Here is a 21521-nt window from a genome sequence, read left to right as displayed (position 1 = left end):
AAAAGTACATTCAAATACATATAGCCACAAGGATTTAATTATATAAAAAAACAAACACAAAACATGACAATGATATACACGGTATCAGCCAATGGTTGCAACAGAAACTGCAAATCCACATCCTGATTGGTCCTTTAGGTCCTTTAGAGCCTTATGGCTATCTGCGGTCTGTTTTGCTCATGGCAACATTTAGCGAGTGAATGAGCGGACATGTCGGCCCCGCCCACCTCCACTGCTAAACTTTCCTTGACCACGGCCACCGCCACTTAATCCACCTCCTCCGATATTGACTCCACCTCCACTGAGCCAGGACAGACCGGCGCCCCTTCCTCTGGTGGCTCTGTCACGAGGAGCCAATCGGTATGCACCTGAAGAGAAAGGGGAATCAGTTGTTTATCATCAAGCACTTCCATGCTTTAATCAGAAAAATTGCTTGTGTTACAAGTATCCAGCAGGTGGCACTCTCACTAAATGGAATATGGGTTTTTCTAAAGCCTACACAAATCCTGTTCTGGGAGGCACCCCAATAACATTTTAGATGCGACACATTTGTATTATTAGATACTATAAAGTGTTTAATTGGTACATTATTTGCATGCAAAGGTAAATCCAGAAATAGGACTGGGTAACAATAATAGGTATTCAGGTAGGCACACCTGCAGGTGGTTGTCTAGAGGGTAATGGTCGAGCGAAGTTGCTTTGCCCTCCACGAGGCTCACTATAAGTCCCTCTGTGAGTGACAGCTGTCACAGGCGTATTCCAAGCAGAGCCTCGCCCACCCTCACGGCGAGGGTAGTTACCTAAAACACAAACAATTTGTAATTACATGTCACTGGTTTTATCAGCCACTTATATAAGGGGTAGAGAATGTACATGTCGAAACAAATGTGCCTGTACCAGCAAGCAGAACGCTCTTGGGAGCTGGTGGAGTGAAGAAGCGGGTATGACTCTGGAAGCCCCTCCCTCTGGTTCCTCCAGCAAACAAGCCCCTGGTTGGTGGCTTGGCTCCTCCTCCTTTTTGTGGCCGTTTGGGTGGAGCCAGGCCAGTAGGCGGGCCCACATCCTTGTATTCTGCAGCAAGGAAATCATCAACATGCATGGAAGGAGGGCGACTCGTGTTCTGCTTGCGCTGACGGAAAATGTCATGCGGTCGACAGAGCTGGCCAAATGCACCACGGCCCCGACCTCGAGGGGCTGCCATGATGTGCGCCCGTTTGGCAGGCTCCACATAATCGGACTTCCCACTGCGAACAAAAGCACTGATTTGTAGCTAGACAGACAGTTTTTGTGCGTTCCCAAGAATGCTTTATTTTTTGCTTAATGTGTGCTTATCTCAGTATGTCATATTGCGCACCTGGAAGTGATGAAGGTCTCGTGTTTGTGCTTGCCCAGTCTAAAGCCTTTGGTTGATTTGCTATGCCCTGGGGACGTGGGTTCACTAAGAAACGACCGTTCTAACTCCGCCTTCAGGTCCAAGTCTGGACAACATTGCTGGGCCAGTGCAACCAAGTCTACTTTGACCTACAACACATGTTTACATTGATTGCAGCTGTTTACTTTATTCTTAGCTTACATATTACATATGCAGATCCTCACCATGTCTACTTCAGTCTCCAAATCATCCGACTGGAATGGAGAGAACCACAGTGCCTTTAGCTGCTCGTCCAGAACATCTGAGAGAACATAAACTGTCCTGAAGACAGAAAACCAGTAAAATACATTAGGTAAACAAATTATCTAGTATTTCTACAGTAACACAGATATTCATCTCTCTGTTACCTGTGGTTGAACTGTGTCTGGAGGGGTTCTGGTAATGGCAGAGTGGGTTCAGTGTCGAGCTCCGTACCCGCAGGTGTGTCTCCAGAGCTTTCGATAATCTGCCGCAGTCCAGTCACGTTCTCAAGCAGAGTCTCCAAGGACTCATCCTCTTTACAGAGCTCCTGTACGCAAGCGGCATAGACATGATTCATTATTTTTTCAAGTAGGCTGTAGGTCACAGATACATAACCGTAGTGTCTTTGCCATGTGTACCATGATATGTTTCTCCAGCTCTGGTACCGAATGCTCCCCCGAGTCCTCCTTCCACTGCAGCAGCTGTTTCATGTCACTCGCACTGAGTGCCAAAGAGCGACTGTCTATGTCTTCATCCTGTCATTGCACAACAAATATATACATGTGCTTTATTTTATCACACAGTACCATGTAAATAAATAAATAACATGCACAAATAAATGTTAGCTAGACTTTGTAAATGTGTTGATGTTTGTATCATCCAGCAAAAATGCAGAGAAGGACAACAAAATCCGTGATCTGTACGAATCACGACGCACGGTTCGGCTCGCATGCGATTCACGGATTAATATGCGAATTTAAATAGGGAAAGTTTATCATTTGCACGTGTTTTAAAGGCTTGCAAATGTTAACATTCAAGAGATTTTAAACAATAGGCTTTATGCCCAGCTGCACTCCTTGTTTCCTGTCTGCCATTATTGGACAAACTGATTAATCCAGGTGTGCCTGACCTCAGTAGTCACAAACAAACTGATTAATCCAGGTGTGCCTGACCTCAGTAGTCACAACATCAATAACAGACACCTAAATTAATCAGTTTGTCCAATAATGGCAGACAGGAAACAAGGAGCTGGCTGAAGTTCAGGAGGTGGTGCAGCTGGGCATGAAGCCTATTTAACCACAAAAAGGCCCTAAAGTGAGCAACTTTCTGTACGCACAGACACACATGCTGCTGAATGTGTCCGGTCCAGCTCCAGTCAGACGTTATCACTCTTGATTTGTAAACTTTAGGGAGAGTTGTGCTACTGTGTCTCATACTGTAGTTGATTAAAATACATTTGGCGAATAGAGCAATAAAAAAAACAACGTAACGCTTTTATGTGGAGCGACTGTTTATGCTGCGCTGTTTGGAATTCGCCCTATGTCTGTGTGTGCGCGCACGTTTAAGTGTACTCAAAAGTGCACACACGGAGAGATGCGTTTCAAAGAGCAAGCGAACATAAAAATCTTTCTGTTTCTGACAGGGCACATACAAACAAAATGATCTTCACAGTATCATTTTTCTAATAAAAACATTTGTTTATGTCTTAAGTTTATGTATAGATTAGAGTCAGAAACCAGTCCGTGCTTATTTGGTCTTAAAGAGACAGTAACCTTATTTAACCTACTTAAATCTGTGTCATTAATGTTAATCAAACAACCCAAAACAAAGAGAAAATCACTTCTGCAGCTCTAAAAAATTATAATAATATTTAATTTATACAATGAAGACAGTGTTATGATTCATTTAATTTGATTTCTGTACCTAAAGCCCGATTTATAGTCGCGCGTAAGTTGCATAGCTCTGCGTAGCCTAATGCGCCCCTGCAAAAATTTTAACAGCGCGTCAGTTCTACGCGGACCGCAAACGCTGTGATTGCTCCACCAGAACCCCTCCCGACAGGTAAAAAAACTGCATCATAGGTATTTTTTGTTTGCGACGGTGAAAACAAAGAATGGCGAGGTTGAGGAGTGATTTAACTCAAACTGCAACAAAAGTCGCTGTTTATTTACTTCCATCATTGCTGGTCTTCTCAAATCATACACAATAAGTTGCTGTTTCTTCTTCGTTTGTGGGTTAACTGCCAAGCTTCTTCTCTGACGGTCGCGCTGCTACTGTGGTTACACATGTGAATACTGCCTACCAGCGGTCTGTGCACGTGTTTGCACATCGACGCGGAAGATGACGCAAAAGTATAAATGAAAACTGACGCGGAACCTTCGCCGTCGCGGCTACGCCATAGGACCTACGCACAATTATAACGAGCCCTTAATGCTAAATTTTAGACCTTACTTAATGTGCAACTTGTTCTTTTTTTATAAATGCTTGTTATTTCTTCATTTGTTATTAGATTTTTCCCAACCCTTTTTTTGCTAATCCAAAAATTTATCCAATCTGTGCCTCAAAACTCGTAATGTGATCCGAACCGTGAGTTTTGTGATCCGTCACACCCCTACTCATAGGCCTACCATAGCATCACTGTTCACGATCTGCCTCAAAAAGTCAAACAGTGCAGACAGAAGCTCAGCCGATTCTTTGTTAAAGGAGGCAATTTCCCTGCGAATCAGAGAAGAAACGGACGAGTTGTGTTTCTTCAGAGAGCTGAAACACAAACATAAATGTTAGAATCACTTCACATTAATCTTCCAATTAATGTAAATTAAAAAACATCAATTCACCATCACCTTTTCAAGTGGTAAAGACCATAGTCATGCTCAGTAAGAAACATCATAGTCCTAAGACACGTCAGCTGCAGCGTGTAGGTGCTGTGCGCATTTCCCAACACTTCCAACATTCCGTCACATATGCACACCATCACGTCTTTGGTCGGAAGCGAATTGGCTAGCTGCTCTGCCTCGGACACTGACGCCTCACCCGAGCCACTCACGATCAGTGACACGTCCTGATCGCACAGCGATTGAATTACAGAAGCTGTCAGTTCGGCGTTCTGCTGCACCGTCAAGCTGGCGTCTGCTGGTAGGATGAGCATTGCAAGGAAAGAAGGAAGGAGGTCTGGCGGTTTGTCCTCAGCTTTTCCCTCACCCCTTCCTTCGTTTCGCATAGATCCGGCCAGCAAGGACAACAATGCCGCCTTGCAGGCACGCTGAGACGCCAGCGAGTCGAGAAGGGCCAGTACCCTCATCAACCGTGAGCCAGATGCCTCCCTAAACACAACACAGACATCATTGAAGCCTTACTGAAACACAAATGTAGTTTTATGTATGAGTATGTAATAACAGTGTCTTACTGTTGCATTTCCTCCTGCAGCTGCTCCAGCAGCGTCTTCATCACTAGCGTTGCGGTGGGCGCAGCAAGATCACAGAGCTGCACGCACACCCTGCGGAGCATGGAGAGAATTGGAGGACAGCTGCTTACGCACACGCACTGCAACACTTCTTGTAAGACCCGAGCCTGAGCGTGAAGGTGGACACTCCACAGCTTACGTGTGTTCATCGCAACCCCGATATCCTGCACTGATAGTGCCTAAAAGATGGATAGAGTTTGAGAAGAAGAAGGTACTGTTTGGATAAACTTCATTAATTAGGATTAAATTAGCATTTGGGAGATGCTTTTTTACAAGGTATACATTTTATTATTATCTTCCCTAGGATTCAAGATGCTTTTGCGCTGCTACCACTGAGCTACAGGAGCATAATATTGTAACTAGGTCGTATTATAAATCACTCTAACAATACTACATAGCTGTGCAAACCAACAAACCAAAAAATGCCTTCTGGCATTGTTAATAAATCAAGTGACTTTACAGTAATAAAGGATATTATATAGTTAAACATGACATTTTCCTCAACTCACAATCAGTTTAATCTTTTTCAAATTCGCTGCCGTTCATTATGGGATTGGCTAATCTGAAAACCATATTATTTAGTTGCTGGCAGCCTGGAGCATTTTCATGCCTGCCTAAACTACCGTATTTTCCGGATTATATGTCGCCCGGAGTATAAGGCTACGTTTACACAGAAATGATCTGAAAAGAAAACGCAAAAGTGGTGTTGCGTTATTTCTTTTTATTCCCCGTTTATACAAGCGTTTTGAGGAGGAAATCTGCGTGCATATGGTGACGCAAAAGTGTGTGATATTCGATGTAATATGCACTCCAGGCGGCTAGATGGCAATGTGAAGCACTGACACACAACACCACCAAGTCCGCGGGCCTGCGTACAACCCTCTTCCTCGTTCTCCAAGGTCTTGTCCAAAGCCGTCTGGTTTGCCTCCGACGAGTTGGTGCATCAACAATTTGATGGAGGTAATTAATGCGCCTTCCCTGATCAGTAATATTAGCTAAATATATAGTACAACTGCTGGGAAAAGTCTTGTATATTTATCAGAGCTCCTATGGCTTGAACTTGAAGGACCAACGTATGTAAATAATCCAACATATTTGTTGTTATTTTCCTGAACTGGCTCATGCCTGTGATGCGTATGCGACAAGAGCCACCGTGAGCAGACTTTTGCGTTTTTACCCTTTAGACGGGAACGCGAGGGTAGATCGTTTTAGTTTTTTTGCATTTTTAAGCCCCAAAAACGCCGTCACTGTGTAAACGAAAGGGACATCTGATAAAAATGTGTACGTTTTCACCCTCGCACGTTCTCGTGTAAACAGGCCCTAAGTTGCATCCGTCAAAAATGCGTTTTGAAGATTTCACAAAATCCAAGCTGAAGAACAGACATTTAATCTAGAAAGGCAAGTTATTCAACTAAATAATAGCACAGAACAGCAGGCTGAATAGGTGTCTGTGCATGTTAAAGTAACATAAATGGTTATTTACAAGATACACAATAGCATACAGAACATACGTGGGAGGCTGAATTAGGCTAAATTAACACGACAAACCAAATCAAGTTCAAAAAGGTCACGAAGGCATTCCTTGTCACTGAATCTATTGAATTACATAAATACAGAAGTAGCATAGAGCGGACTCTCATGGCTGTAGATGGTTATTGTTTCTCCTGGTTCATATGAATTTTTTTTTTTGAAGTCGCACCTGACCATAAGTTCCAGGACCCGCCAAACTATGAAAAAAGTGTGACTTCCGGAAAATACGGTATGTATATGACACCTAAAACAGGGTTCCCACACCTTAGTTAACTTCAAATTCAAGGACCTTTCAAGGACTTTCCAGGTCCAATACCCTCAAATTCAAGGACTAAATTTGGGGACACATTTCAAGTGAGAGCAAGTTACATCGTGTTACCTTTTAAGATACATTGGTACAGTTCCCTTTCGAGGGAACTCGCGCTGCATCACTGCGGTGACACTTTGGGGACGCCTCCAAGTGCGTCTGAATGTGTAAATTAAATGCAACCAATGGTGAGGGTTAACGATAAAGACAGGGTGATGCAGGAGACAAGAAGTATATCGCTATCTAAAATATTGCCAAAAACGGCGTTACAGGGACGCGGGAAGTATGGCAAGGGAGACCCAGCATTTCGTTCCCTTCTCAGGAGACAGTTACATACGCACCCAGAGACTGGGGTTTGAAACAAAGCCACTGTCTGTTAAACAGAGGTACCTGCACAGGTTTCATTACCTGTGTGGTCTGCATTGGCAGAGGGAGAGGCAGCAGTTCAGAGAGCAGACTGAGGCTGCTGTAGATGTTCTCAGGGGCGGCCAGTATAGAGTTCAACACTTCCTTCAGCATCAGAGACCAGCTGTTCCCCGCCACCATCTCCTCCGTACCGGTCTCCTGCTTGCTAACCGCATGCGTGAATGTCAACAACGTCTCCGTCACGTCTCCCTGGATACGCAGCTCCTCCGCATCCAAGCGGCCGGTCGTCGGGGTGGAGCAGAGGATCTTGTGAAGCGTGACACACACGGAGGGCACGCGCACGTCACGGAACTCGCATGTTCCCCCGCAAAGCAGCTCCGTAAGCATGGCCCGTATGAGTCTGAGCGAGCAGGAGGCCACAGACAGCATCATGAGCCGCTGCGCCGTCGGGCCCATCGGCCCGTGTAGTCGCCATGGCAGCAGAAGCAGTGATGTAAGCTTCTGGAGGACTTTGATAAAAGTGTCCATTCCCTCTGCACTGAAGAGGGCTATTATGGCCTGGTTCCACTTTAAGTCCTTCTGCTGACCTACATACGCACAGTGAGTCATTTCAGGACATACATTTGTTAATGGTGGTACTTGTATTTGTTATTGGGTTGTCTAAATGTATATTCAGCCTACAGAGAGCCCTGATATAATGTATGAATATACCTGACACAGTGGGTGGAGGACAGGAAATGTGGCACAAGACTCTGAAAGCAGCTACAAGACCCACCCCATCTGCCGTCATCAAGTGCTCCAGATTCTGATGGATGAACATAACAAATGTTAGATATTAATTATCATATGTAGTAACAGGCCCTGGTGCAGGGTTCCCACACCTTAGTTAACTTCAAATTCAAGGACCATTCAAGGACTTTCCAGGTCCAATAACCTCAAATTCAAGGACTAAATGTGGGGACACATTTGAAGTGAGAGCAAGGTTATATCGTGTTACCTTTTAGGACACATTGTTACAGGTCCCTTTCGAGGAAACTCGTGCTGCGGTGACACTTTGGGGACGCCTCCAGGGGTAAGTGCGTCTGAATGTGTATATCAAATAATTCAACCAATGGTGAGGCTTAACGACAAAGATAGGGGCTGTTTCTCAATATGCGTTCTTCAGCGATCTTGCGTCCTCGTGTCCTCGCTCTACGTCATCATTAACGGTCGAAGTTCATTCCAATTCTCAAGAACGCAAGGACAGAGGACGCATGAAAATACCCGGATGTGTTCTTGATATCGAGGATGCATCGAGTGCAGACTTGCTGAAATCGCTTTACGCCCCAGAAGTCATTGCGGCAAAACTTCAGAGTTCGTTCTTCCAAGGTCGCCTGGCAAGACCGATCTCCACGAGGACGCAAGTCCGTTCTTTGAATTGAGAAACAGCCAGGGTGACACGGGAGTCAGGAAGTATATCGCTATCTGAAATATTGCCAAAGACGGCGTTACAGGGAAGCAGGAAGTATGTCAAGGGAGATGCAGCGTCTCGTTCCCTTCTCAGGGAACAACAGTTACATCGTAACTCTAGAGATTTCAAAACATGTCAAACACAACTATGCAAAAAAGCATTTTGGTATGAATCAACATTCACATACAAAAGATATAAGCATTTAAAGTGAACAGTTTAGCACATGCATCTATGTATGTATATTTTTAAAAACTTCCCCATGGCCTTGAATTCTCCCCCGTAGATTTACAAACTTTCAAGGATTTTAAGGACCCGTGGGAACCCTGCTGGTGGGATTTGATCCTGTCATTAAATTTGTATAATTAAAGTGTTTGTGTATGCTGTGTGTGGTGTGTGCTGCATTAAGAGGAAGCCGCGTGTGGTCTTGACAGCTTAAAATATAAAGGACAATCAATGTCTTGATCAATACCTGCTATACTGGGGCTGGAAGGGCAGGCAGAAAACCTCACCTGCTTTATGTAGTCAATAAGCGTAGGGATGCCACTGATATCAAAATGTAATTTTTCGAGAGGCTCCAACCACTTAGACAACTCTGAAAAGCATTAAATTACAGGAGGTCAAACGCACTCAGAATTAAAAGCACTCAGATTTACAAAACTAAAGCCTGCTGTTCACCAAATCTAATTTTGGGGTTTTGTGAATGTGTGGTGCACAGCTAAAAGAAGTGGACTCACCTTGAAGTTTAGCATTGTTTTCATCAGCTTTGCAAACGGCAAGAAGCGGAGCGGCGTACTGCTCCATCATTCGCAGATCACTTGACGTCTGCACCACCAGCAACACAAGCATGCAGGCATAAGTATATGTGACAGATTTTCTTGCTTTCCCTTCCCTGCAAGAGAGGAAGAAGATGTATACAACTCACTATGTGCCTTGCATTTGGCCAGCTTGCACTGACAAATTGGCATCTGTTTATCTACAAGAAACATCCCCCTCCCAAAAAAATGTATAGTTTTTGCACCATTTTATAAGTACAGACAGGATTATTAGTATATTCTCACCCTTGCCCATCTTTGGCATGGTGTTCTACCAGGTTGACCAGACAGCTGAGGTTATTTTCCAAGCTAAATGCATGTGTGACAGCGTTTCGGCCGGTGCTGGTGAAGGTAATGAGATACAAAGCATGAAGCGTTGCCAGTACATCTGGGTTATCGCCATCTTCCAGCTCAGCCCCGCTCAGCTCAGCTATACCCTGTAGAGCATGTAGCGTCTGCATGAGCCATACCCAAAACCCTTCTTCGATTGTCCCCTCACCAACTGCTGGAGCATCTTCAGCCTCAGCCTCTGAAAGAGGTGTCAGTGGAGCCAGGTGAGAGGAAGGAGTCAAGTGAGTAAGGGGAGTGAGGAGACGAAGCAGCAGGTTGGTGGGTTCATGTTGGCTAAGGAGGAAGAGAAGACCCTGCTGGGACTGCGACAGGAATCGCATTAGGTCTCTGACAGCCTGCAGGACCCCGATATGGGCACATGTAGCCGGATACGACAGAACGACTGCCAGAGATTCCAGAAAGTGACACGCGTGCATGTATCTGTAAAAAATTCAATTACATTTTAAAGAGAGGCTATACATGTATCTTTTAAGACACTCCACTTTAAAAAAAAAATGCAAATTTTCCAGCTCCCCTAGAGTTCAACATTTGATTCTTACAGTTTTGGAATCCATTCAGCCGATCTCCGGGTCTGGCGCTAGCACTTCTAGCACAGCCCAGCACAATCCACTGAATCTGATCAGACCACTAGCATCGCGTTCAAAAACAACAAAAGAGTTTCTATATTTTTCCTATTTAAAACTTGACTCTTCTGTAGTTACATTGTGTACTAAGACTGACAGAAAATTAAAGTTGCGATTTTGTAGGCAGATATGGCTAGGAACTATACTCTCATTCCGACGTAATAATCAAGGACTTTGTTGTCGTGGCATGGCTGCGGGAGAGGCAATGATATTACGCAGCAGCCGAAAATAGTACCCATGGTAACTTTCAATGGCAGGGGACTATTTTTGGGCAGTACGAAATATCACTACGCCTGCTGCAGCCATGTTACATCAGCAAAGTCCTTGATTATTACGCCAGAATGAGAGTATAGATCCTAGCCGTATCTGCCTAGAAAATCGCAACATTTAATTTTCCGTCGGTCTTAGTACACGATGTAACTACAGAAGAGTCAAGTTTTAAATAGAAAAATATCGTTACTCGTTGGTTATTATTTTAGGCGAATGCTAATGGTCTAATCAGATTCAATGGAGTGTGCTAAGCTATGCTAAAAGTGGTACCGGCAGACCCAGAGATTAGCATTATGGATTCCAAAACGTTAAAAATCAAATGTTTAACTCTAGGGGAGCTGGAAAATTAGCATTTTTTTTTAAGTGGAGTGTCCCTTTAATGACCAGCACAAATAAGAAAAACTGTGAAAAATACTAAAATGTACTGGTAGTGTAGCCATCTGGTGCTGACCTGTACAGTGTGGGATAGGGATCATCTCTTTCCGGTGGCCCGGTGATTCGGGCACTGGTGGGGAAAGCTTTTCCAGGAGGTTGTACCATACAGTGTGGCGCTGTCTCCAACAGGTGGAGCAGTTCCTCCAGGAGAGCTTGCAGCCTTTCCAAGTCACCTTCTGACAAAGACACAGATTCCAGCAAAGTATCAATGTCCATTGGGGTTTCCCGCTCTACTTCCTGAGTTTCCCCCTCTACTTCCCTCTCTGCGCTTTCTCTGTCTCTCTCTCCGCGTTCCTTCTCGCTCTCTGTACCCTCTCTCTCACCAACCTCCCCTACGCCCGGATGCCGTTCAGCCCAGATGTTTGCGGTCTTTTGGAGGTCAGTCAGAATCTCATAAAAATGTCCCTTATGTAAAATGGCAGCGCCTGCTGTAGCAACACGTACAGTCTGGTCCAACAAAAAGAGTTCCAGCAGACGCTGGTACCCACTTATTCCCTTATCGCCATGGTGACGGTCTCTGAGCAGGGTCTCAATGCCCTGCGGCTCACTGATGATGCTGTCGAGAGAACGTAGCACGTTGAGTTTCAGTGTGGATGAAACGTGTTCTGCGAACAACAAGTCCAACAGGCTGCCAACAATCCCTTTCTCCAGCAGATCCCGAACAGCCGGGTTACCACAATCGGCCAAGGAAGCGGCCAGTTTGGTCCCAGCTTTGAGCTGGCGCAGGTTCAGGGCTATGGGCTGTGCCATTGCGGAGTCCAAATTAAGTGCTTCACAGGTCCAATCGACCAGTCTTTTTAACTTGTCCTGTTGCATATCAGGGTCCTTGATGGACAAGCAGCTCAGCCCTTTAACAAGCAAGGCGGGGATTTCCTCCAATGCCGTTACCCAGCCTGCCCCTCGCTCCGCCCCCTGTCCCTCCCCCCAGGCTTCTAACAGTTCAGACAATTTAGCCGCTGACTCCGCCCATGGTGAGCTGAGGTCCTGGATGTCAACCGTTTTGAGGCGTTTCACTTCTGCCTCATAGCGTGTGATGTGCGGCGGGGTGAAGTGCTGGAGGGGTCGGAGTTCACGTTCGTACGGATCGTATTGAACGGTCGGTAAGGAGGCCAGGTCCTCGGCTGTGTAGTCCAGGTCAAACGCAGGAAGCTTGAATGCGCTGGTCTCCAAATCCTCCTCATCACTGGAGATCTGTTCATAGCCATCGTCACCTACAGATAGGAAAGAAACAAATCTCACACTTACTGCATTTCTATCTTTCGATTTGGGAAGACACACATAATTCATCTTTGCATGGTAATAACCTCTCACCTTCTCCATCTATATCCATTTCCTCATCAACCTCTTCTTCATCCTCCTCCTCATCCTCTTCCACCACACTTCCCTCTGATTGTGCATCGTCATCCTCTTCCTCAACAACCGGGCCCTCATCCTCCTCCGGCTCTGCATCCGAGTACGTCTCATCTGCAGGAAGAGACCCTCGCTCAGGTGAGACAGGTTCCAGGTAATCATCACCCTGCTTTGTGTTCTCCTCCTTTACTGGACCTACAGCACAGAAAACATTCGAATGTTCAATGCTATCAGAACCAGAAAATTATAAATATACACTGTGGTGCAAAAGTATGAGACCTCACTGAAAATTTGGGACTGTTCATATAAAACAAATACATTTTCCTAGTGTTCTTTATATAAACATATATTCACTTTCAAACATACATTGGCCAGGTGCAGGTAAAGCCTCTTCATCATCATCATCTGGAGGAGGAGGACCTGGTGGGGTCCGTGGCCCTCTGGGCTGTGGTCGGGGTGGGCTTCCATTGTACTGCTCCTCATTGGCCCACTCTGAAAGTTACACACATGCACATTAAAAATATCCCATCCCAAAGCATGTCAGGGAATAAGAATAAATTGGGTGTATGTGTTTATGCTGACCATGCTTAACGTTTCTCTTGGATCCTGGCTGTTGCTGTTGGGGAGGGGGTGGAGGAGGGGGCGGAGAGTCCCGCTCGTGGCTGTGCGGGCGCTCAGCGGTGCCATACACTGCCAATGTCAGGCATGTATACCATCCACGCAGGACTAAACCATCTGTGTTGATCTTTAATAATAAACCGACACAATCAACAGGAAACTCACGTCACACTGTTTTTTAATAAAACTATTTAGTTTAGCTGCAGACTATAATCTCAGATTTACTGATCTGATCTCTTTAAAGTAATGAGCAGTAAATGTGTACTTGACACTGTCACCCAATGTGAAATGCCAAAGGTCATGATAAACATTTTAAAGGGGACACATCATGAAAATCTGACTTTTCATGTTTAAATGCTATAATTGGGTCCCCAGTGCTTCTATCATCCTAGAAAATGTGAAAAAGATCAACTCAGTAATTTAGTTTTGGTAAAATTAACATTCTTTGCGAGCAAAAATAGGTAATTAAAATTTGGCTCTCCTTGTGATGTCAGAAGGGGATCTTGTTATAATAATACCGCCCCTTAATCTGCACTATCAAATCATGGCACTGCCATTTAGTGCAGAGATCAGCTCATTTGCATTTAAAAGAACACACCCAAAAACGGCACATTTTTGCTCACACCTACAAAGTTACAATTTTGACATGTTATAACAAATTATCTATATGGTATTTTGAGCTAGAACTTCACAAAATGTTCTCTAGGGACACCAAAGATTTATTTGACATCTTAAAAAAGTCTTGTGAAATGACCCCTTTAAAATATGATTTTATACTAATTTTTAATGTTTTATTACATGTGACTGTGAAATCCAGGCTAAAGTCTCAAACTAATTATGATTTGATTTTAACTCCCTAGTAGTTTATGGGTGCAAGTAATAAAGAAGTTAACAAGATAAAAATGAAAAACCGCACTCTCAAAATATAATTTCAGCTATTTATTAATCCCATGTCAACAGACACGTTTCGACCTAAGCCGAATGATACACTGATGATGGCTTAGGCCTGAAACGCGTCTGTGGACATTGTATAAATAAATAGCTGAAATTATATTTTGAGAGTGCGGTTTTTCATTTTTTATCTCTTTATCTAGAAAAAAGTAAATCACAAAAATAACTTTAGCTTGGCTTTCACAAGCAGGGTCATATAATCTGGTTGTTATTATTATGGGATATTCAAACACAATTTATCCTCAGATCTTTATGTCAAACTATAGTTCTTGTCCATGTTTTTCTTCAACTACCCAAAGAGGGGCGGCGCAAAAATACAGATTTGCATATAACACACGTGAGTGCAGAAGCTGACAGTTTTAGTCATTAGAGAGGCATGTGCAAAAACATTTCAGTTTAGGGGACAACGTTCTCAAGTGCACACACAGTGCGATGAAAATCTGCTTGCAGCATTCTTGAAGAAACCGTTTGTGTGAGTGGAATTCATTTCAAGGGGTTGGGTCAATAACAGAAATACGATCCTAGGCTGTAATGGAGCAGGTCTCTTACCTTCCCATTGGGTCTGAAGATGATTGATTTGTTCTCATCATACTCGAGGCTAGTGTAAGACAAACAGTGTTTTGAACATTTAAAGCTTGCATGCATCTATAAAACTGAGCAAGTGTTTTGAAAATGTAAAGCTTGCATGCAACTATTCAACTAAGCAAGTATAAAACTGTGAACTGTGTACTGTATTTCTTGCTAAGCCTGTCCAACACAGGTGTGTGTGAGCATATCAATACCTGCCCAGCCTGTCAAACACTGGGGCGTTGGGCTTGGACACATTGTTGAAGAACAAGTCCAACTGGAATGCGTGAGGGGATGTCTCCCTGAAACAAAACAAAGCAAGGGGGCATTGTTAAACCATAACCACAAGCTTAAATACTACATCTCTGCCCAAACAAATATCCCAAAAATCAGTTAGCTGGTGATGTGTCATCATGAATCCCTCACTTTAAGCAGTTTTTTTTTAAACGTATACATTATGATTACATACACAAGACAATATTTTGAAACCTTTGGTCTGGGGATGAGATGAGATGAAGGATGAGATCATGGGAAAAGTATAGAGTGGTCGGAGAATAAGGGGTGTGGTGGATCTGTTTTTAAAGAGGGAACAATAGGGACCACAGAAACCATTTTCAATTTCCTCAATGTCCTCCAGCCATTTCATCTGAGGATACCATAGCATTACTCATGTACTTGTATATCCTATTGTGTACTATAAAAGCACTGGGCACAACGTAAACATGGTGAGAGTGCTGTTCATGTCACAACATGCCTACCGAAAACTTCCTTGGACACTTTGATGCAGTGTGGACATTGACAAATACTAATCAATAGGTAAAGTGATTAAACTCCTTAGCGATATTTAAGGTATGTCAGCCTTAAAATGGATAGTTCTGTAAAAAATATATTTCTTTATAGTTCAGTCGTCAATCAAATTTTCACCTTGGGAGAATAATGTTGACATTGCTCTGTCTGTTTTATATACAAAGAGGCTGTCATTCACCAACATTCTACCTAGCATCTCCATTTGTGCTCCATAGAAGAAAGGCAAACTTTATTTTTTACAGTACTGTATTTTGGGTGATCTATCCCTTTAAATATTAATTGACTGCTTGGGTGTAAGGCACCGTGTGTGTATGTTCTCACCCAAATGCTCTGCTGTCGGACAGGTTGCTGTGTGCTTTGATGCCAGGGGGAATGACTCGCACTTCTGTGATCAAGACGCCATACGGAAACCGCACAACATCCACGTTAGTCAACTTGTAAGAAGACAGACACAGAAAAATATTAAGAAGCTTATCAAGATGAAAAAAGTTTATTATATACTGATAGAAAGGCGAGATTTCACAAACACGCACACCTACAAAAAAAGCACAGCGTTTTCAACCGTTAAAAGTCTGGGAATTAAGATTCCTAAGGTTCATGGAATTTGAAAACACAAAAGCATTCTTTCAGCTACTGTATTAAATCTAAAAATGGCAGAGAGGTGAACACTCGCACTTTCGTTAGCAAACTGTCACTAGTCCACCGGGCGAGTCCAACCTGTTTCTACAGGGCTGTTGGAATACACCTGTGGGTTGGCAAATCAGTGCAACAATACAAAGCGCTTAGCTTACCAACAACACACCCCCACACCCAACCAAGACAAACTCTGCAGAACACAACAAGTAAGAAGCAGTTGCATGTGAAGTAAACTGATACCACATAAAGCTTTAAAAAAAAATGCAGTACATCAATATATTGCTGCGGCCGAAATATATATATATATATACACAAAAAATATTTTATCAATTTTAACATTGGCTTATAAAACTTTATATTTGGTCAAGAAATCGTTTCGTTCGGCTGCCATATAGTGCATTAAGCGCTTGTTTCTTAAAAAATGCTTCTCCAATGAAAAAACAGCACCTGACAGTAAAATGACTAGGGTTGTGACCGTTGTCATGATCATGGTGTGCAATAGGGATGCTCTGAACGATCGGCCGCCGATCGTTATCGGCCGATAATGGCATCAAATGACTCGATCGGTGCTCTCTAAATCTGCCGATCTCATAAACCGATCCTTCTGTTTACTTTTGTCATCAAAAGGATCCTGAATGCGGCTGCAATTACGTAGCGCGAGCATTTTTACAACCCGTTGCTCATGTGCGAAATGCAGATTTGTATGTCTCCCTTTGCCTTTACAGAGATATGTGTATTTTCTATGAGGACGCGCTCCGGTCAACAGTGCAAGGTGTCTTCACATCCCAATCAAACAGCGTAATACAACACAAATCTATCACAGACAATTGCATCATCATGCAATAAGTTTATTATTTGCATGCGTTTTAAAGTTTTGAGCATTTAAACTTAAATTTTCCTCACAGCTGCTCTTGTCTGCGTTCAGCCGCCGCACGCACACATAGCAGCCTGTCATCAGTGCATGTGAACAGAGCGATCTCTCTCACGTCTTAAAGCTGCAGAATCCTAATTCATCTCTCAATAAAATCACTCTCTGCTCTTGACTAAGGAACTGTTATACTTCATACGAATGCATGTATATTTAATTCACACAGTAAAGACTGTGAAGTGTTTATTTTAATTAGGTGACAAACTTTTTAAAGAAATATTAAATATCTCTTTGCAGAAGAAATATTTGTTGTGCTTATTTATTTGAGTCTCTATTAAAACAGTAATATACCTAATTACTGCAAGTAATATAACAAAGGCAACATCTGTGGTGTTACTTTATCTAAAAATAATGTTAACAGTTACAGTCATCAAAGAGCTTGCATATCAGCTTTTAAAAAAAATCAGTATCGGAATCGGTATCGGCCGATCATGAAGATAACAGATAAGTAATCGGTATCAATCTGCACTACCAGTACACCACCAGAATGCGTTTTCAGCACGGCTGGATTTTAGGAAACATTAGAAGTGTTCAGTAGTGTTCAGTGTTCACTATTTGTTCAGTAGAGGTAAACCAATAAGGTTTTTTCTCTGGCCGATGCCGATATTTAGAAATCAGGGCAGCCGATGGCCGATATATGATGCCGATGTTCTTGCCCGATACAGTTGGGCGATTTTCTGTTTGTACATAATAATCATAATGTCCTCATTATAAGCAGATATTTTAAATGTAAAAATGTCACTATTTAAGTCAAAGTATTTTTTTAAAATTATGACTTTCTGAAGAGTTTTAGACACAGATATTACCGTCTGCTGTCATCATTTCTTGCTCTTTGCTCTGTTATTTTACCATAGCTTTATTGTTTTGTAGGATAAAATCTTTCTTTGGCAGACCTGATCAATTATTTAATCATCATATAGTTAACATAGTAAACTTTTTTTTTTAGTTTAGACTGTCATTTAGGGCAAATCTTTCTAAACACTCCCAAAGCATATTTACATTCACATTTCTGAGGTGCTGCAAGTAGTGATGGATTGTGCTGACAGTGACGTCTTGTGGGTTCAGTTTTGGACAGATCTGTTGTTTCAACCGTTCATTTAAACGAATCGGTTCAAAGAAGTCAATTCGCGAATTGGGAGCGTTGTGTGCTAATCCAGTTTGGGGGATGCAAAACTGTAACAAAGTGTTACTGTAACAACACTGAAAACATTTCCTCGCTGGATATGATTTGGTCTTCCAAATTCTCTAAACTGCTCATTCTCTGTCACACAAATAAAGATCATCTCTCATTAATAACAATAAATGAGGCCAATCTATGTGCCGTTTTTTTTTAAATGTGCCAAAAATCGGTCAAATTATTGGCCCGGACAATAAATCGGACGACCTCTAGAAGTAAGCACAAAGTAAGGCATAGAAGCCCATATACTGACACACACATTTCTTTCTGAACTGTTGTTAGCGTTTACTTTAAGACATAACTTGAGAATACTTGAGATAATCTTGCGCGATTTTGCGTTTTCGTGCTTTTTAAAACGTGTGTCTCCGTGCCTGCGCTTATAAGTGTGTGTCCATTTGAGCATGTGTGTGCGTCTGTGCTCACGGAAAACAGCTCACTTTAATATCTTCTTGGGTTTAAATTGTTTAAAATGGCTTGAAATGTACATATCTGTACGGTTTAGAAACACGTGCAAATGATACATTTCTATATAAATAGTTATTTATTTCTGAATGATGCATATTTGAGCATTCATTATTATAGAGATTATTATCATTTATGCGTGATTTCTTCGGCTTTTACACAAAAATATTTTTGTCTCTTTTGACTGGGGGGGCCAGCTGTCAATCTGAGTGGGCTTAGTGCCACCTTGGCTCTTATGTAGCCTCGCCACTGATGCACAAGTGCTTCACAAATAAGATATTTAGATAAATAATGGTAAACACATAGCAGATAGTAACCTTAGACTTCCATAGTAGGAATTAAAAAATATGATGGAATTTAATGGGTACAGTCAAATGTGTGCTTACCGTCATTTACCAAATAATTTCTTCATCATTTATCATCACAATACTTCCAAAATATTTTCCTACTATGGAAGTCTATGATCACTATCTGCTGTGTGTTTACCATCATTTCTCAAAATATCTTCTTTTGTGTTCATCAGAAGAAAAAAAATTCTTACAGGTTTAGAACAACATGAGGATGAGTAAATAATGACAATTTTCATTTTAAAATTTGTGGAATGCAACTTCATGTGTTCAAGTCTCATTTGATGCTATGCTGTTAACTACACTAGGCATGGGTCGGTTCCCAGTTTCAAGGTATAGCAAGGTTTTTAACAGTCAATGTTTCATAACCACTAAAATGTTCTGTGGTACCGTCTCCAAGGTATGAGCTCTGTTTATACAAAATTCATTAAATCATTTGATTGATTTGATGTTTACATTTAATATACATTACAAAAATATCATATCTTTTTTAAAGGAAATTATCATTTAAAGGCTTTATTTTTTTACCTGTCATTTGAAAATAATATATTTTAGTGTTGCAAAGGCAATACCGCAATACCGTGAAACCATAGTAGTTTTGCTAAAGGTTATCCGCCAGTATCTTATACCGGCCCTTGCCTAAACTACTACATACATGCACACATTTAGTTTCACCTATTTTCTGTATGGCTCTAATTTACTGTACTTACATGTGTGTTATATCAGCCTCATATTGGCCAATCAGCCACATACATTTCTCAATATTGGCCATTAAAAAACTACAGTAAAAGAGTTCACAACTGCTATAACAATAATACTGTGTGTAAGACTAAAGTCTGCTATGGTCTTAGTTCATATTCATAACATGTTTTTCACATGCATTTTCCATATAAGCTGGATATGATAATTTTAAATGTAATCCGTACAACGTGCTGTTTACTTTTCCTTTAGGGTTTCATTTGTCTATTTGGGTACATTTCAGCACAATGACAAATGACTTAAATATAACTGAAAAGCCCTAAAAAAGCCCTGCCGATCCTCAAAGGTCCAACACCAATATACACATTCTACAAGCATTAAACTGCCAAACAATATAGCTCAACTGGAACAGCATAGCATCATTTTCAATATGTATATACGTGCATCTCGGTGGGGACTTCAACCTGAATGCAAATTGCACACCAATTCACGGGTAATTGTGTGACCGTGCTCGTGGGAACCTAAATTGCGATCCGCAAAGGTAAACGTGCTAATAAATCGTACAGAATGCTATCTTTTGAACATCTGACAATTTTCTGTGAGGATTAGGTTAGAGGTTGGATTAGAAGAAGGGGATAGAATATACAACTTGTACAGTATAAAACCCATTACATCTATATATATATATGTATGTATGTATGTATGTATGTATGTATGTATGTATGTATGTATGTATGTATGTATGTATGTATGTATGTATGTATGTATGTACACACAAACACACACACACACACTCATATGTTATACCAAAAAAGCATTCAGGGAAGTACAGTCAAAGAGTAATTTATAGAGAAATTGGTCAGCGGATAGCAGGATAAATCAAATATAAGAATCTCAAATATTACACTCTATCCTAATGATACAAAAAGTATTATTTGACATTATTTGACTTTAACACCCAGTCACGTGTACATGCAGTATTGACAGGTAGCTGTTGTCGGTAATGAATACGCACATAAACTTCGAGCAGCAGGGATACAAACTCTGCTAAACAAGTACCAGCTGATACGTTTACAATAATATCTGTCCGTGTTTTTTTATAAAACAGATGCTACACACATAATTACTAGTAGATAACAGTGCACCCATTTAATAAACATAGCAACTAACGAGTTTGCTTAAACTAGAGATATATCTTACTTCTTTTAAAGTACACGATTTTATTGTACTTTAAACAACTATGTGGTAATTACCATAACTAGACAGTCAGATGTTTTATTATGAATAATTACCGCCTTGGTGTTAGTCATTTGCTAATGAGTTAGCTTACTGTTTACTACGCACAATGCGTTACAATGAAAACTTAACGATCGCCGTGATAACAACTTTTGCGTTTTATAGTATCTGCAACATGCACTCCAAATACATAGAGCCAAATAAAATACTCGGCAAGTTTACCTCTGCATTTTGATGCTTGAACGTATCTAAAAAGAGCAGCTCCATTGCGGAATCCCCCGCCATCTTTCTTGGTCACATTAGGACTTCCGGTAAAGGAAATACTTCCGGTGATGAATGCGTGTGTCAGGATCAGTCATGTTGTAATTGTTACTATATGTGTTGTTGTTGTTGTTGTTGTTGTTGTTGTTGTTGTTGTTAATTGTTAGGTTTTCATACTTTATACCAAATATACAAATAGTACTCATATATAGTGTAAAATTAACTGCCATTTATAATTCTTAATATGTATGTTATTATATAGGTGTATTTTTCCTATAACTTTTATTGTTATTTGTACAGTCTGTCAGTACTCTATCTGGATTATTCGTTACTTTGTTTCACCACTGCACACGTGCTTATAAGGATGTGACAATAAAAGTGATTTTATTTATGTATTTATTTATTTAAAAAAAATTATTAATTAAAAAAATGATGCAATGGGGGAAACACCCAGTGGAAGTTTAATATAAAAAACTGGGTCC

The 21521-nt window shown here is 41.6% G+C and overlaps 1 protein-coding gene across 1 annotated transcript; it reads right to left on the bottom strand.

Annotated features, from left to right (window-relative positions):
* Positions 1-15: 15 nt before the first annotated feature.
* On the bottom strand, positions 16-21154 carry virma (vir like m6A methyltransferase associated). The gene is made up of 23 exons (XM_055210112.2): positions 21001-21154; positions 15615-15727; positions 14702-14788; positions 14469-14517; positions 12933-13095; positions 12717-12842; positions 12312-12545; positions 11017-12211; positions 9568-10092; positions 9244-9398; positions 9019-9101; positions 7771-7864; positions 7102-7646; positions 4800-5035; positions 4237-4716; positions 4021-4153; positions 2032-2148; positions 1780-1940; positions 1597-1693; positions 1355-1521; positions 898-1244; positions 657-800; positions 16-368 (listed from the first exon to the last, which is right to left on the bottom strand). The coding sequence occupies exons 1-23, from the start codon at positions 21061-21063 to the stop codon at positions 190-192; spliced, it is 5493 nt and encodes a 1830-aa protein (XP_055066087.2). The 5' UTR covers positions 21064-21154; the 3' UTR covers positions 16-189.
* Between the last annotated feature and the right edge of the window lie 367 nt (positions 21155-21521).

The sequence above is a fragment of the Misgurnus anguillicaudatus genome, chromosome 10 (assembly GCF_027580225.2).
Source record: "Misgurnus anguillicaudatus chromosome 10, ASM2758022v2, whole genome shotgun sequence".
Taxonomy (NCBI): Eukaryota; Metazoa; Chordata; class Actinopteri; order Cypriniformes; family Cobitidae; genus Misgurnus; species Misgurnus anguillicaudatus.
This window is presented reverse-complemented; position numbering and strand designations above follow the sequence as displayed.

Bases quoted from the DNA above. Each gene is read 5' to 3' on its own strand.
- virma (XM_055210112.2), bottom strand. From the start codon at position 21,063: ATGGCGGGGGATTCCGCAATGGAGCTGCTCTTTTTAGATACGTTCAAG. The intron at 14,789-15,614 runs GTGAGAACATAC...GTTTTGTTTCAG, and splicing joins TCCGACAGCAGAGCATTTGG to GGAGACATCCCCTCACGCAT. The intron at 1,245-1,354 runs GTGCGCAATATG...TTTTGTTCGCAG, and splicing joins GAGACCTTCATCACTTCCAG to TGGGAAGTCCGATTATGTGG.